Source organism: Solenopsis invicta, chromosome 16, assembly GCF_016802725.1.
Source record: "Solenopsis invicta isolate M01_SB chromosome 16, UNIL_Sinv_3.0, whole genome shotgun sequence".
NCBI lineage: Eukaryota > Metazoa > Arthropoda > Insecta > Hymenoptera > Formicidae > Solenopsis > Solenopsis invicta.
The window spans coordinates 3,102,988-3,119,665 of NC_052679.1; the positions used below are offsets into that span (position 1 = coordinate 3,102,988).

General features: G+C 35.5%; 2 protein-coding genes across 2 annotated transcripts; one reads left to right on the forward strand and one right to left on the reverse strand.

The window, feature by feature from the left end:
* Positions 1-2,095: 2,095 nt before the first annotated feature.
* LOC105202735 (pre-mRNA-processing factor 39) lies at positions 2,096-9,994 on the forward strand. Its single transcript, XM_039458824.1, has 13 exons — positions 2,096-2,318; positions 2,514-2,638; positions 3,014-3,223; positions 3,338-3,835; positions 4,381-4,558; positions 4,639-4,886; positions 5,268-5,393; positions 6,192-6,340; positions 6,522-6,927; positions 7,292-7,456; positions 7,747-8,133; positions 8,237-8,523; positions 8,850-9,994. Exons 1-13 carry the CDS (start codon positions 2,111-2,113, stop codon positions 9,139-9,141), a joined length of 3,279 nt encoding a protein of 1,092 aa, XP_039314758.1. The 5' UTR covers positions 2,096-2,110; the 3' UTR covers positions 9,142-9,994.
* Positions 9,995-10,482: 488 nt separating this feature from the next.
* Positions 10,483-16,091, reverse strand: LOC105202727 (putative cysteine proteinase CG12163). The gene is made up of 3 exons (XM_011171390.3): positions 15,677-16,091; positions 11,845-14,185; positions 10,483-11,492 (listed from the first exon to the last, which is right to left on the reverse strand). The coding sequence occupies exons 1-3, from the start codon at positions 15,878-15,880 to the stop codon at positions 11,344-11,346; spliced, it is 2,694 nt and encodes an 897-aa protein (XP_011169692.1). The 5' UTR covers positions 15,881-16,091; the 3' UTR covers positions 10,483-11,343.
* Between the last annotated feature and the right edge of the window lie 587 nt (positions 16,092-16,678).

Sequence of the window (16,678 nt, forward strand, 5' to 3'; positions counted from 1 at the left end):
TATCAAGATAGATTTACTGAAAAATTAACAGTTTTTTCGATTTTATATTATATTCTGGTATATTTTGATATAAAATATTATGTAAAACATCTCGAAAACTATTAATTTTATAGTAGTTGTACCTTAACTTACTATTTTTATGCGCAAAATAATGAGATAAATCAATTGATGTAAAGAAAACATCTATAACAAAAAAACATTTGCGAAAATTAAATTATTACGCAAATAATTCTTTTAAGAAAGAATTTCGCTTAGTAAACTAATAGCAGCAGTGAATCAAGAAATTAGAAACAAACTAATACTTTGCTCAGCGATAACAGTGGCGATATGGCTTGAAAACATAATATTTTATATGTAGGTTCGATTTCATGTGGGTTAGAAAATATCCTACTTTTCTTTTTCTATAAAATGGTATTCCTAAGTTGAAGTGATAAGAAACTCGCGAGATTGTTTTTCTCATTTTAAAATATGTAAAAGATAAGAAGTTATTAATATTCAACAATCTTAATCTTTAATATTCGCACTTAAATCTCAATCGTTGAAAATAAAATGACATTTTCAAGTGGAAATGATAAAAAACTCGTGAGAGTGTTTTTGTCATTTTAGAAATATAAAAAACAAAGTTATTAATATCCGACAGTCTTAATCTTTAATCTTTGCATTTAAATCACAATTCTTGAATTCAAGTAGCCATTAAATTAACCTTTGCATTGGAAATTAATCCGAGTAAAGGTAAAATTAAATATAAACAAATCAAATTGATTGAGTTAATTTTTTATTTGAGTAATCAAACTTTAACTTTTACGATCCATAAATAATAAATACCATAAATAAGTATATATACTTCTAATGCTTTAATATATTATATAATACATTATTGTAATAAAATTACAATTCTTTTTAATCAACATCCTATTATGAATAGAAACCCACTCGGCACAGAGAACTCAAAAAGAATTCAAACTTATGTCGTCATTCAAAATTCATTTTCAAATGCAAAAAAAACTCTTTTGAGAAAAAGAATTCTTTCTGCTTTTCAAAATAAACACTAAATTGATGACATAAGTCTGAATTCTTTTTTAATTCTTTTTGAATCTGTGTGTCGACTGGGAAGTGTATAAATTTAAATTAAAAGAACTCTGTCACACTGTGTGTTGTGCCCAAGTTGAAAGTTGAAAACAAGGCAAAAGTTTAAAAAATTTCACGCAAGAAAAGCCCAAAAACAATACTGTCGCATATACGTGAGCAAGTAAAAAAAATTCAGTTTGAATAATAAACTAAAAAAAAATTTTATACAAAAAAAGAAAAAAAAATTGAAAGTATAATACAAAGAATATTCGACACGATATGTCTCGCGCGCGTTAATGTGCCATCAAGAATGAATACTTCACAACATCTTATATGTTTCTCAGTTCTTTGCGAATGCGTTTTATTCTCTACTCTCTCGTAATTCTTTCGCAAAGCAGTGTACATATGTATGTACATAGAATAATATATGTAATATATTATTTATTATGCTTAAAAAATGCATGTACTTATACTCTTTAATCACTTTAAAATATCATCTTTATTTTAAAGCTTGTGTTCTTTCTACTCAACATTAATCTAGCAGATCGAATTTTGTATTTATGTAGAAATCGTTAAATTACAAATTAACAAAAAATATTATATCTAAATAATTTTTTTATTTTTTAAAAACTTTTGGAATTTACTTAAAAAAAATTTTATATAGGAATGTTTTTTCTTTTACAGTTGTGAAAAAAAAGTTAAAATTTGTGTTTTTATTGATCGTCGGTAATATAAGTTTCGACGATGTCGACACTTGCAATTTTGAAAACAGAAAAAGCGCGCATGCAAGTTCCGGTTTCTCCGATTAACCTAATTGATCGATTAATTTATAAATTGCTAATTGCAAACCTTAAAACTGAAAATTAAAATTTTAATTTTTTTAATTATTTTAAAAAATTAATTATTAATTTAAAGCATTATATTTTACATAAATAAATTACAATTTGCAGAAAACGGACAAGAAAAACAAAGTAATACGATCTATTTTAAGTTCTGCAATTGGCTGTTCTTAAACCTAATCGGCCGATTAAATTAAACGGAAATGATGAAACCGGTTCTAATTAAGTCTAATTTTGCCGATTTTGATGGAACTGCGTTTTGCAATTGGCGACCCTGTTTCGATATATTGCGCCGCCATTTTCCGTGTGATATTCTGCGTGGTTCTGTGCTTCGACATTCCGGTGATTACAGCGAGAGCACGATGTCCTCAGCGAGCGGTGACGAGTCCGAGGTCGCGCTGGTCGAACCAGGTAAAGAGATAAGCTTTAAGAAATGCGTCGATCACCTGTGATCGATCGTCAGGTTGTTGCCGAGAAACCACTCGTCACAAAAGGACAAGACGGTGCCGCCCGGCGCGGTCGCCCAGCCCACGAGACCGCCATTTCGACGAGACGGCGGCGTCTCTTGCATTTGGAATATTATAAATATTTGGCTGTCTTTTGCAGTGAGACGTACCAGGTCGGGTCGAGCTCGAAAGACAGCGGTGGTAGCTAAAAAATCGCCCGTGAAAAAGCTCCTCGCCCGGGCGACGCGCTCCCCGAGAAAGATTCAAGAGATCGAGGAAGTTGAGGTAAGGGTTGAACATTTCGACACCGGTTGCATTGACACAGACTAACATCATTGGTGATTGATGTCATCTCCATCGTCTGACGATAAGACTAAAAGCAAAATAGCGAGGCGTCTGTCAAATCTTTAATTTCTCTCAATGTCAATATTTGGAGTTGCAATAGAGAGTAAAGGATTTATTAATTGGATATATTTTATTAAAATAAATATAAAAGAATGTTTATTTAACTTTAAAATATTAGATGATTACATTAATGTTGCTCTTTGTATACATATTGCCATACAATATATGTAAACTATAATTTGTGTAACTGCTGTAGAAAATAATGTAGAGAACAGTTTTTTTATAACTAATATAAATAACTATTTGTAATTGTAGGAAGAAACTGCATCTACATTGGAAGAAAACGTGATGGAAAATATACCTGAAAATGGAGTACAACGTTTAACAGAAGTTATTGTGGACCAACGCAGTGAAGAAGACACTCCCATGTTGCACTTGGAATTGGAGGACGAGTCTGAAGATGCTAATATACATGAAATGAGTATGACTCAAAGTGATGAAATAGAGCAAGATGTAGAAGACGTGGTAAATATTATATACAATATTTAATCTAATTTTGTTGATGTTTACATCTAAGAAAGATTATGTTACTATTTTATCACTGATCATATTTTACTTTAAAATACTGTTTATTTTTAGCGGCATTCCAATATAAGATCAGAGGGCATAATTATAGAAGACAGCAGCATGGACAAGGTAGAGATGCTGGCAGAACATAGTGAAGACATTGAGATGGAAGGTCAAGATGTCAGCAACGATGACTCAAATCAGCAGCGTGTGCTGATAGATTTTCAAGATGTTATCAATGAAGATGGCAGCACAATGACACAAGAGATTCTAGAAACGGAAGAGATAGACGAGTCAGAGAACATACCCACGCATACTGGTACCACAATCCAAATTATGGAAATTGATGATTCGCAGCAAGAAATATCAGAGGATGTGGACGCGGTGATGGGTAAGGTTGAGGAACCAGACATGGAGATATTACAGAGTGATTCCCTGCCACGTATAGAAATCACTGAAGCTGAAACTGAAACAATACATGAATATATAAATGAAGATGAAGCAAAGAAAATCGAGCCTGATACAGAGGCTGTATCAGAGGATGAGTTACCTACTGAAGCCACGGCCAAGGTTAATGTCATTCACACATTTTTGATATACATAATTATTTTTTTATTTTATTTTATTTTTTTTTTTTTATATAAGTTGATGGATTTATTAATATACTACTGTGTCCAAAAAGTAAGGTGACATTGCATTTATTTCGAAAATTCTTTATTTATTCTTGCAAATCAATTTCGACACTCGAAACGGTGTCCCCATAGCCAGAAGTCGCATGGAGCCAAATCAGGTGAATACGGTGGTTGTGGAACGATATTAGTCGAGTTTTTGGTTAAAAAATCACGAATCACCGTTTCGAGTCGATAGAAGAGATTCAAGCCGCTGCGAAGAAGGAGCTAAAGGCCATTCCTGAAATCGATTATTACAACTGTTTCGAAGATTGGAAAATCCGTTGGAATAAGTGTATTATATCAGGGGGGGATTACTTTGAAGGGGACGAAATTGATTTGCAAGAATAAATAAAGAATTTTCGAAATAAATGCAATGTCACCTTACTTTTTGGACACAGTAGTAAGTTTTGTGGATTGATAACATACATAAATTTGAATGCACAGGAACCAGAAACTGAAGCAGTTTCTGATGAGGAACTGCCGGTTACTGCTCCAGCAGACTTAGGTGAAACCGAGTCTGTGTCCGAGGATGAATTACCACCGGACAGTGACAAGAAGAAAAAAAGTGGGGTGAAATCAACAAACAAAACACCTGAAAAGAAGACTAAAGTGGAAAGTGGAAGTGAGTGTACTTCTTCACAGTGTTCTATAAAGAAAGTTACAGTCTAGAACTAGTTGTCTTATGTTTTCTTATGCTTTTAGCCAAACGTAAATTGAACGCGGAAGGAGAATACGATCCCAGCTCTCCGACGTCTGAAAACAATGATGAGGCACCGGCAAAAAAGCTCGCCTTGTCGAGCGAAGCAGAAGCGGGAGATAAGCAAGAAATCAAGCCAGCATCGCCGAAAAAGAAAACATTGCCCGAATTAGAAAAGTATTGGAAAGCTGTTAATGAAGATCCATCTGACTTCACAGGGTGGACATATCTCTTACAATATGTGGATCAAGAAGTAAGTAAAAGATTCAGAAATGATTTTTCTTCAGCGCATCTATATCTAATATAAAATACAAATTAAATCTTTTGTGTTTAGGATTTTTTTTTTATCCAAACGTTTTTTAAAAACTAATGGTATTAGACTTTAGATAACAGAATTTACATATAAAATTTGAATTATTTTATATTATTTTGTTTATTCTTTCAAGCAATTATAAAATAAAGAATATGAAAAGCAATTTCTTAATAAATTTTTAATATTGGGTCTATTTTGAACCTGAACATATATAAACATATTTAAAAAATAGAGAAATATTTGAAAATATCAAATGTAATATATGAAAATGTTTTTTAATTAATTGAAACTAACATTTGAGTTTTGCTGTTTTTGTCACAGAATGATGCGGAGGCAGCGCGCGAGGCTTACACAAAATTCTTGGAGCGTTATCCATATTGCTACGGTTACTGGAGAAAGTTCGCCGATTACGAGAAGAAGAAGGGCAACCCCGAAAATGTCCAAACGGTGAGTCCGATCGTATATTATGTTTGTTAGGCTATATCTCTCATTATATGATATCATTATAATTAACGCAATCTAATGAAAATAGCTCGAGTTAGGAAGACGCGTGGGCAGTGTGCACGCACATAAATATGGTTTTCCCTTCCAACAGCATAGCACGTCTTGCGGCACCTATTCGACTTTCTTCGTTTACAAAATAGTTACTTATTTAATTAATATCCTGCGACAAAAATGCTATATTACATATTTTACTATCTTACCGATATATCAAATACATCAAGTACTCTATCGTACGATACGTAAGTCGAGCGAGATGGCTTGTTTCCGAAGCGCCTTTATCGCGATAGAAAGAAAGAATACTATGTTATACTTACTGTAAGCATTTGTACACATAGCTTACTACAGAAAGTATTGTAAAACTTAAGCATAAGATATATGCGCTACTCTTACTTTATGTAAGTAAGATATGTCGGGTTGGGTGTTAAGTCAAAGTCAGAAACAAAGACTTAGGACACGCGCACGTGCCAGAATGGGAGCAAGAATGAGTGGCGGAAGACACTGTGGCGCCCAGATCGGAACACTCCCTGACTTTTAAGGTGAATGCACAATGATCTGCAATCTCTGTGTTAATTAAATCTCTTTATTTACAGTACGCGTACGATATGTGAGTATACGTTGCTAAAAAAAAGACCGTAATGCTTAACGAAAGCTAAAAGCAAAATAGGTATAAGATCTACCCGCCGATAAGCCCGACCCAGTTGTAAACTGTTCTAAATACGATCCACGAATCCGTTACCACAGGTGTTCGACCAAGGTCTGAAAGCTATTTCGCTAAGTGTCGACCTCTGGCTCCATTACATCAACCACTGTAAAACCGTCTATGAGAAAGATGAAGAGAAGCTCCGGGAGCAGTACGAGCGAGCCATACAAGCTTGCGGACTTGAATTCAGGTAATTAAATTTAAATTTTCTTTTCTATTTGCATAGATATACATATTTCTATCATTGCCCACAGAAAAGTTATCAATTTTTTTTAGTATTGTATCTGTTACAATATAATATACTAATAGATTTACTTTGATACACAGCTAGGATTAAATGAAATAATGTAACGATTTATAATGTAAAACAGATCGGATCGTCTTTGGGAGAGTTACATAAAGTGGGAATCAGAAGCAAAACGCTTGAGCAGAGTGACAGCACTGTACGATCGTTTGCTATCGACACCTACTCTTGGTTACACATCCCACTTCGAAGCCTTCCAAGAATTCGTGTCGTCTAACTTGCCGAATCGTATCCTAAGCGTGGACGATTTTCTCGCGTTACGTGCAGAAGTAAAAGCCCTTCTCAAATCAGACGATGCCACCGCGACATCAGCTGCCGATGACGCACCACCCGGTGAAGAACCACCACCTCACGAGGTACCACCTACCGATGAGGAGACCCGTGCCATCCGTGAGAAGATCATTAGCAGCAGGCGTAAAATGCACAAAGCGAACGTCAATGCGGTGGCAGCAAGATGGTCCTATGAGGAAGGGGTACATAACATTCAATTATAATTTATATATGCTCATTATGATCACACTTGATTATTAGGAAAATGAAACTTTTTAATTTCAATTACGTTGAAATGTTTTACTGCTGTAAATAGAAAAAAGTTTTCACTCATTTCGATCCCTCACCGTAGCTCTAGAACTACCTATTCGCGCAGTAAATGTGGATTCGTTGTAGTACAGAAGTCAATCTTTTACAATGTTTTATGTTGTAAGTAAAAAAAGTATACACCAAATTAAACGATTTGGATGCATTAATTAATTTCACATGGAAGCAAAATTCAAATTAGTTTACAGCCTAAAGAAATTAATTTATAGTTTAATTATACATATATTGTATAATTAACAGATAAAGAGACCATATTTCCATGTAAAACCATTGGAACGATGCCAATTGAAAAACTGGAAGGAGTACCTAGATTTCGAGATTGAACAAAAGGATCAAAATCGAATAATCATCTTATTTGAGAGATGTCTAATCGCTTGTGCACTTTATGATGAATTTTGGATGCGAGTAAGTTAATCTATGTCAATACTATTGTTGTATATAAGCTTATTTTGCCAAAATTAACAATCGCCTATGTAATTACATCTTATTTCGAATGATACTAAACATTTATTATTTTATATATTTTATATATATTATACATTTCATAATTATATATATCATAGCAATATAATTATGGTATATATATATAATATTTGATATGTAATTATATATATTATAATTTTTTCCATTTGAGAAGTATTATTACGAATCGTTCGGTACATATATAAATAATTTTTGTTTTTTTTATTGTGCAGTTTGTGCGCTATTTGGAATCGCTAAAGGGAGATAACACAGAAAAGATCCGAGATGTATATTCGAGAGCTTGTATGGTTCATCATCCAAAGAAACCAAACTTACATTTGCAATGGGCCATCTTTGAAGAAGGGCAAGATAATTTCGAGAAAGCTGCTGCCATATTAGAAAATATCGATAATGTATTACCAAATATGCTACAAGTGGCGTACCGACGAATAAATTTGGAACGCCGTCGTGGGGATTTAGAGAAAGCGTGTACCTTATATGAGAATTACATTAGCAATAGCAAAAACAGGACGATCGCCAATAATATTGCTGTGAAATACGCGCGATTCTTGTGTAAAGTCAAGGATGACGTTGACAAAGCAATTAAGGTGTTGATGAAGGTATGTTTTAATGCAAAATTAATTTTTTTTTTTTCAACTATTATATATTATGGCGATTTGTGTCGAGATTAATATTGTAATACATGTTGCATTTTTTATACAGGCCACAGATAAAGATAAAGACAATCCTAGACTATATCTGCAATTAATAGATTTGGCAATGCAACGAACACCAGTCGACACTCAAGAAATAGTAGGCTACATGGATCTGTTTATAGAAAGAGAACACGCAGATCTTGAGCAGAGAGTGCTTTTTGCGCAACGCAAAGTAGAATTTCTAGAAGATTTCAGCCCTGACATCCGGCAAGTGTTGAAGGCTCACGAACAGTTCCAGAAATGCATTAAGCAAGCGAAAGAGAGGAAAAAGACGAAGGGCGACGATAACAAAACGTAAGTATTTATAAAAAAAACTGAAAAATAAAGATTAATTAGTCTTAAGTAATTAATTGTCTTACAAAAATATTAAACATAAAATATTTTAATGATAAAATATTCGCAATTTTAGCAAATGTATTAATTAATGTATGAAAAAAATGTTACTACTAAATATAATTTATCATTTTTCTAAGTAAAATTGTTCTAAATTTAAAAAAATCTAATAGTTTTATCATTTAGTTGAAATTGACAGATGCATTTACTTTTTATATTTATAAAATTTTTAAATATATTGAAATTGCTTTCATTAGAAAATTATTTTATGATACCGGGTGTTGCAGCGATTCTTCACCTCCGAAGAAGAAAGCTGATCAATCAAATGTTCCACCTTCGCCGTCCGTGGGTTCACAATCTTCATATCAATATAGCAGCGGTCCAAGCGGGCCTTATCAGTCGCCCCAACAGTTCCAGGGTGGACAGTATGGCGGTCAGAGTGGCTATCAACAAGGTTACCAGCAGTATCCACCTCCATCGGATCCCAATTATGCTAACTACCAAAATTGGCAGTATGGTCAAGGCGGACCACAAGCTTACGGACCTTATAATCAGTGGGGACAATACAATTATTATTAATATCGATCAAGTAATCGCCCCTAAGGATTATCATACTGTTAATTGTGTCCTGTACTGTACATTCTCTAGTGTTTTATTCGAAGTATACCGATTTCGAAGTTCGACAGACAGAAGAATTATTAATTGTTTAAGTATTTTGGTATCCTGACATGTGAGAGCTTAATGCTGTGTTTCTCTCTCTCTTTCTCTCTATGTATATCGATAACTGATACCTTGCATGAATACTGTATGTGTTGAATAACTGTATACCGTTAACAGAACTTTACTCTTCACATTACTCCTTTATATTGCTATTTTGTATAGTAACGATCCGAGCAGGTCTTATCAGTTGCCCCAAGAGTTCCAGAGCATTATTAATGATCGACTAATATAATTGTTTTATTCTTATTTTATAGAATTTAAATCATTCTTATAATATATATATAATATTAAAAGCTCTGTAGCGCGCGCCTGTTTTGTTCTAGTATATAAAAAAATGCTAGATATAATAATATTCAGTTTTCACACTGAGAAAATGAATAATTAAAATTTCTGCTACTGGTGTACAGTTCTTCTAGAACTTTTGTGTGTTCACATAACTTCAAAGCATGGCGGCTTTATAGTATTACATGTGAAGATTTGATGAATTTCGCGAATTGTGTCTATGGCTCTTAATAAATTATGGATTCCGAAATGACTGTTGCATAATATTACATTTAAGAAATATGCTGTTATAACACACTGCATCATGTTGAATATGACATAACGCATTTCCAATTCTCTATATAAATTGATAGCTACTTTTCTTGAAAAATCATAATCGTAGCTTGTAATTTTCTGTAAATTCCTCATTAAATTTATTTACTGTACCAAACTTATTTTTTCGAATTAGCTGTATTCGATGCAGAATATTTAGAATTGTCTTTTTACATCAATGTTGAAAAAAGTTTTTTGTATTATTTTGAACCTATGATTCTTTTATTTTGACATGTCAAATATACAAATATTACATGTCAGTGATGTATTTATAAGTAACGCAATGCGAATTAATAAAGAGTTCATAATATCCAAAAATAATTCTTTCTGCTTGTATAAGATAATGAGTTAATAGTTTTCATAACTTTATGATTATTTCGATTTCAATTTTCTAATATATACCAGAATACAACTTATAATTAAAATTAGACTTATAACTAAAACTTTGTGAGCCTAATAAACTTTAATCATTTCTGCTTTATGTAAATTTTGCAATTCAGCGTAATCACGTTAAGAAAATCAAATTTTATAAATTTATTTCAAATACGTTTCTCATTCAACATTTTCACACACATGCTTTTATCGGGAATTTCAATGACATATCAATTTAGATTTCAAATATATTTACTTCAGAAAAGATTTCAGGTATATTAAATTGACATAGTTTCGCACAGTTACCTTTATTGCGTTCAATAAAAATCAAATCCCTACTTATTTCTTTGTTTCGCTTACTTTCTTATAAATGATTTCTTTCGTTTCTTAAGTTAATACATTGCATATATAAAACTGTTTTCCAAGGCCTACGCAAAGTTAAAAAGTTGTAAAACTTTTAAAAAATACCAACAATCTATAACAAACTTAAAAACTGTAAAATATAGAAATGTTTCGGGGAGAGGAAAGATTACATTTTCATTTTTTACTTACTGATTTTTATACACGCAATTAAAATTTAACGAAATTAATTAAAACATTTAACATCTTTACTATAATTTTAACATTATTGCATATTTTAACACACTTTAAATATTTATATATTATCTATATTATTTTATAAAGAGGTTTGCAAAAGATTAGTGAACTATATAATTTAGCTTTGGACTTTTTTAACGAACGAATGAGATTGTCGTAAACGAATTACATCGTTTTTATCCCAATATAAATATGCGGAGAACAAACCTAGCTCAAATCGCACAACATATGTTTAACTGGCTCCAGACGATTCATACGCTTGTCAGATACTCGCGCAATTAAGCCAATTATCATATTGAATGGATACTATAATACATAGTGTAGATTGACAATGGGGTCAAGTTGCATTCGTCAAATATTTGGCAAGCGTATGGATTCAGTTTTAAAATCGACATTAATTAGTAGAAAATGATATTCTATGTATATATCTATATAATATATAACTTCGTTTGGAACGAGTATAAGTTAATTATGAAAAACTTATTTACGTAGTCAGTATTAAAGAACCACGGCGCTCGAGGCCATCGTGTTAAGTCCACAAGTACCATCCCCGCGGTAGACTCTATAGTATCCTTGTTCACCCCAGGATTTTCCCCAACTGTTCTTTATGATCCAATACGGTAGTTTTTTGTGGAAAAGCGGATAATCTGAAAAGAGAACATTAAATATATCTTTTATTATAGTAATCAATATTCAATAATCTCTTAATAGTGTAATCTCCAAAAAAATGCAAGTTAAAAATGTTTTTTAAAAAGGGCATTTATCCTTTAAAGTTAAACATGTATCCTTATTATTAGATTGTATATGGTGTTATTATTAGTAACTGTAAAGATATGAGATGGTTAAGTTATAAAACTACAATTATTAACGATGATGATTAAAATTAATTTCTCTGGATCTCTGTGGGAAAAAAATACAATGTAAATTCCGCTTTCTTTTACTGTGTTTTTCTAATACTTTCCAGGGGTTCGTTCAAAACTATTCTAGCGTGATACGTACTGCTTGTGCCATATCCGACGATCAACACACCGTGGTCCAGATTTTTGGGATTACACAGAAATTTGAAAGGATGCGAGACGCCGCCCATGTAAAACTGCATAGCATTAGCGTTAATGCCGATGGAGATTGGACCGTTTTGCACCAGCCACTGCGCCATTTGCGTCTCATCCGACGTAACGTTGACAGCGGAGGTCAGCTCTACCTTGACCAAATTCTTCTTAAAGTGACACTTCTCGTTCTCCGCCTCGTATGGATAGTCCGACTCCAGCTCGAGACCACCCAGCTTCTCAATGGCTCTGTACGCATTGTCTGGTAATCCTCCGCCGCAGCCGTCGTCGAGATCGTCGCAGTCCACCAGCTCCTGTTCGGACAGAGACAGCAGTTGACCGTGCTTGATCGCGTATTGACCCTCGACGTTGCCCGTCACTGAGAAAGCCCAGCACGAACCGCATCCGCCTTGATTCTTCACGGGCGTTACGACACCCTTCTTTCGCCAGTCAAAGGTGGGCGGTAGCTCGATATTCGGAAACTTGGCCTCTTGCAGAGGGATTTCGTTCTCCGACTGCAGGTCCGGTCGCAGGCCAAGATAACGCGTACGGAACTCCTCGCGCGACATGTCAGCGAACATGTTCACGCCGTAGCGGCCAGTTGCCTGCTCGGTCTTCTGCAGCAACTCTATGATCCCGAGATTCTCACGGAATATCTGAAGTCGCAGATTCCTTTCGTCCGGCGAGGAGTACGTTCGATTATAGGTCGCTACGAAATCGTCGAACAGCCGTTCGGTTCTCACGTCCTCGGCGATCTGCAGCATCTTCCTGTTGTAATCAACGCCGCGCAGGGATCGCTTCCTTCGGTTGCTTTCCGATGAGGGACACTCCACCGTTATTTCGGGTGAACCTTGATCGATCCATGGTCGTGACCACACCGTTACCAGACACTCCTTCACCTCGCTTCCTGCCTGCAACTGGCAGTTGTCCTTGGTGCCTTTTGGACAATTACTGGTGCCTAGTTTAACTTTGATCTTATAAAGTTTACCGGCAACCACTTGAACGGTTGCCTCGGTGATTTCTACTATTAGAGGCTCGTTCGAACTGTTTGATTCCGCAGAAAATTTGTGCAGCGCTTTATTAGCATAGGTTTGAATCTCGGGATCGTTTATGGACGTTGTCGTGGGAGCACCGACGCGCTGCGACCGTTTCCTCCTGTTATTAACATTTCCTCTATCAGTCGCCTTTTCGAGGTTTGCCTTATCCTCTATGACCTTCTTTCGTTGAAATTTCTCTTCTATGACTTCTTTCATAGTTCCACTTGTATTAGGTGTAGCATCTTCCACCTTAAGATCAAAGTCCTCCAAGAACTCTCTGAACTCTTTTGCTTTGTCTGTAAAGCCCAAGATCTTTTCGTCGTTTTGACTCTTGTTCAACACCACCTTTGTGACAGCGGGTTCTGTTACCTCGGTTTCCTCGGGCTCCTTCGAGGGCGTCGAAGGCGCGTGGGTATAATTGTCCAGCATTTCCTTCAAGCTCTCATAGACGTCAGCCATCTCGGTGCCGATTTTCGATTGTCCCTCGTCATATTTGATCGTCACCAAAGATTCGCTCTCCAAAATCGATCTCTGCGGTTGGCCGTTTGCGCTGGACACGTTTTCGGGATCCGTACAGTTGTTCTTAGTGATCCTGAGGGACGTTTGCTGCCACGGTCGTTGCTCGAACGTGACCAAGCACAACCTGGTAGGAACGGTTGTTCGCAATGAACATTCCTGTTCCTGCTCGAGAGCGTTCTTCAGGCATTCGGATTCGCCTATCAGCAGCAACAACTGATACTCTATCACGTTAGATGAAACCGGTACCGAGCGAGTGACCCTAACAATGCTCATCAACTTGTGCTTGTAATCGCTCGTGGTCTGCTCGTCCATCGATTTCAACGCTTGCTCGCCAAAGGTAAGAAGACCCGGCAGATTTGGATTTAACTCGTATGGACAACCCGGACAATAATTGCCAGAGGCTCGCATGGCGATAAATGGCCTGACGTTCTCATCACCGGTCTCTTGAATTTCATGATCCAATTCCACACTCCGATTGTTGTTCACCTGTTCGGCCAGATTTTCCTGAGTAACTTGAGAATCCTCTTGCTCCTGATAATTCTGCTGTTCTTGTGACATGTCATTTTGTGCGTCGGCTGGATAGAAGTACATGCACTGAATGGAATCATTCAGCGTTTCTATGTCGCCGTGCTCGTCTTGCTTCAGGTCAATAGTACAGGCCTCTCTAGGACAAGACTCAGTGCCGCATATTGGACTCAAGTCATATGTAAACTTGTACACTTTGAAGGGTGGCTCCTCCTGCAATAATATAATAATATAAATACTGGAACTGTTTATATGAAAACAAAATGCAAATCATCTTACAATTTAATCTTGCTTAATGATATAATTATTATTAAAATAATAAGCCTTATTTGTAACTCTAGTTGTGGCAGGGATTATTTTGTTGCTATGTATAAGTAGAAAGCATATTTTATATAATTAAAAACAGAAATATGATGCGCAGTAACGTCTTTCACATTTCTTCAGCTAAATGCATTTCAGCTTGGCCTGAGAGTACAACTTGGGCTGATAACCCAGAACGTTATTATCTCAGTTTATCATTGCCTTTGGAATACATGCACAGAAGTGTATGTACCTTGACACCCATTAATAGAATACATTCTTCACATATTGATACGCATGATCAAAAATAAAATAAAAAATTATCTTATCCATGTTTTTAGAAGCAGTTTCGTTCAATATTACCCTGAACATAATGACGCGCCAGAATTCAAGACAGTTACATATTAAAATCTCAAAGTTATTTATTTACATTTTTTAGCTTTGCTAAAATCAACTTTATCAATTCTGACATATTTCTTTTTGGTTTTTTTTCTCTGAATAGTGTTGATTATTTATATCAGCTAAACATTATATGAACATGTTATGCAAAACATTAGAGGAATACTTAAAGATAACACATCTTTAAAATCTTATAGACACGCAACTCTCATTGTCAGAGAGAAATATTCATCACACATATCCTTCCAGGAAACAAATCAAAATCATTATAATGATGCAATCAGTTGATACTGCAATCCTAAGTTTCTTAGATTTTTCATCCTATAAGATTATATATAAATAGCAGGCAATATGTGCAATACCTATAATTTATTTCTTATTGCACTGACAGACAAAAGGAATCTTTATCTTTAGAAATTTATGAATTTTTCCATTACGTCCTGAATATTGTTAAATAGTTATTCTTAAAAAAAGAAAATATATTATATTCCATGTTGACAATAATCTAATCTCTTAATAGGTTTATGTACTAAGTCTGTGATATTTACCAAATTTAATTTTCAATCTCGTTGATAACCCAGTGGCAAACAGTTTAACTTGATTTGCAATTTAATTTTCGTCAGTGACACAATCAATGACACAAAGAGTAATTTAATTAACTTCATTAATTTTATAAAAATCTCTGTAAATATTTAATTACTTATTTGAAGAAGATAAACTACCCAACGAATAAAATCATTCTTCACTTCCGGATGCTACGTGTTGTTGCAGTTTATGACGCATTATATTTGCAAACAAAGTCATTTTTGCTGCTGACAACAGTGATCGCTAAACAAAGAAGAATTAGCTCATCGGCTTGGCTCTCATGACAGAGCGTGACACACACAGCTACGTCAGAAATAAAACACAAACGCTGCGAAGGGCAACACGATCGGAATTTCCTGGAGCTTTCCTACCCTCCTGGGAATATCCTGGAGGTCCCGCGAACGTCCGCTGAGAACTCACCAATTCCTGCGCGTTTATCAGATTGCCGTGCGCGTAGAGGTGATGCGTCGGTGAGTGATCGTTCAGAGCCCTCCACGCCTTCTCCTGCAGCTGCGAGGACACGCGGTTCAGGGGGATGTTCACCGGGTTCGCCCGCGCAGCCTGCGCGACTAGGCAAGCCAAGTAAAGGAGCGCGAGACAACTCGCGCGGCTTCGTTCTGCCATTTTGCGAAAACGCGCGTCGTCGCGCTCGGACTTCTCTCCTTCGGATCGACCGTACTACGCACTCTTGAGTGATCAGATCAGGACTGGACACTGGATCAGAACGATCCTGAGCTGTCAGCGACTGACCGCCGCGCGCGCGGCCACTAATTCCCCCGCGGACTACTCGTCCCTCTCTCGACCCTCTCGACTCGACTCAACTTGACTCTCACAATCAGCTCAGCTGCGCTCGATCGCCCATCCAAACGCTTGGAAGGAGACGGGTGATGGAATGTATGTGGAGAAAACGAGAAAGACAGAGAGTAAGATGAGGAAGTGCAAGAGGTGCACCTAATGCATTTTTTTTTATGATTGTAATGATTGGAAATCGTTTACTTCAGCTGCACATTTATGAATAAATTCTTGCGTCATTTATGAAATTTAAATGCATCATACAGATGTGATTCATTCAGAAGAGAAAGAATAAGATATACAGTTCAGCGTTTGATTTTCTGTCCCATCATTTTTCCTTTTATCCAATTGCAATTTTCCCTGTAGAAAAGATGAATAATAAATAATTAAAGTTCTCAAGACTTTCTTAAAGGTGATTATACATTCGATTCTAAAATGTAAATATTAACGAGTAAAATGGTTCTGATGTCTTTCTAAGATAATTAACGAAGAGAGAACCAAGGTGACGACGTATGTGATATATTTGCGCTAAGTTACCAATACCATTGCAGTCATATATATGTCACGCACAAGGTAAAATGGAATGTACGTTTAAGCAATTTATAGCCAAATCCAATTAACGCAATCAGA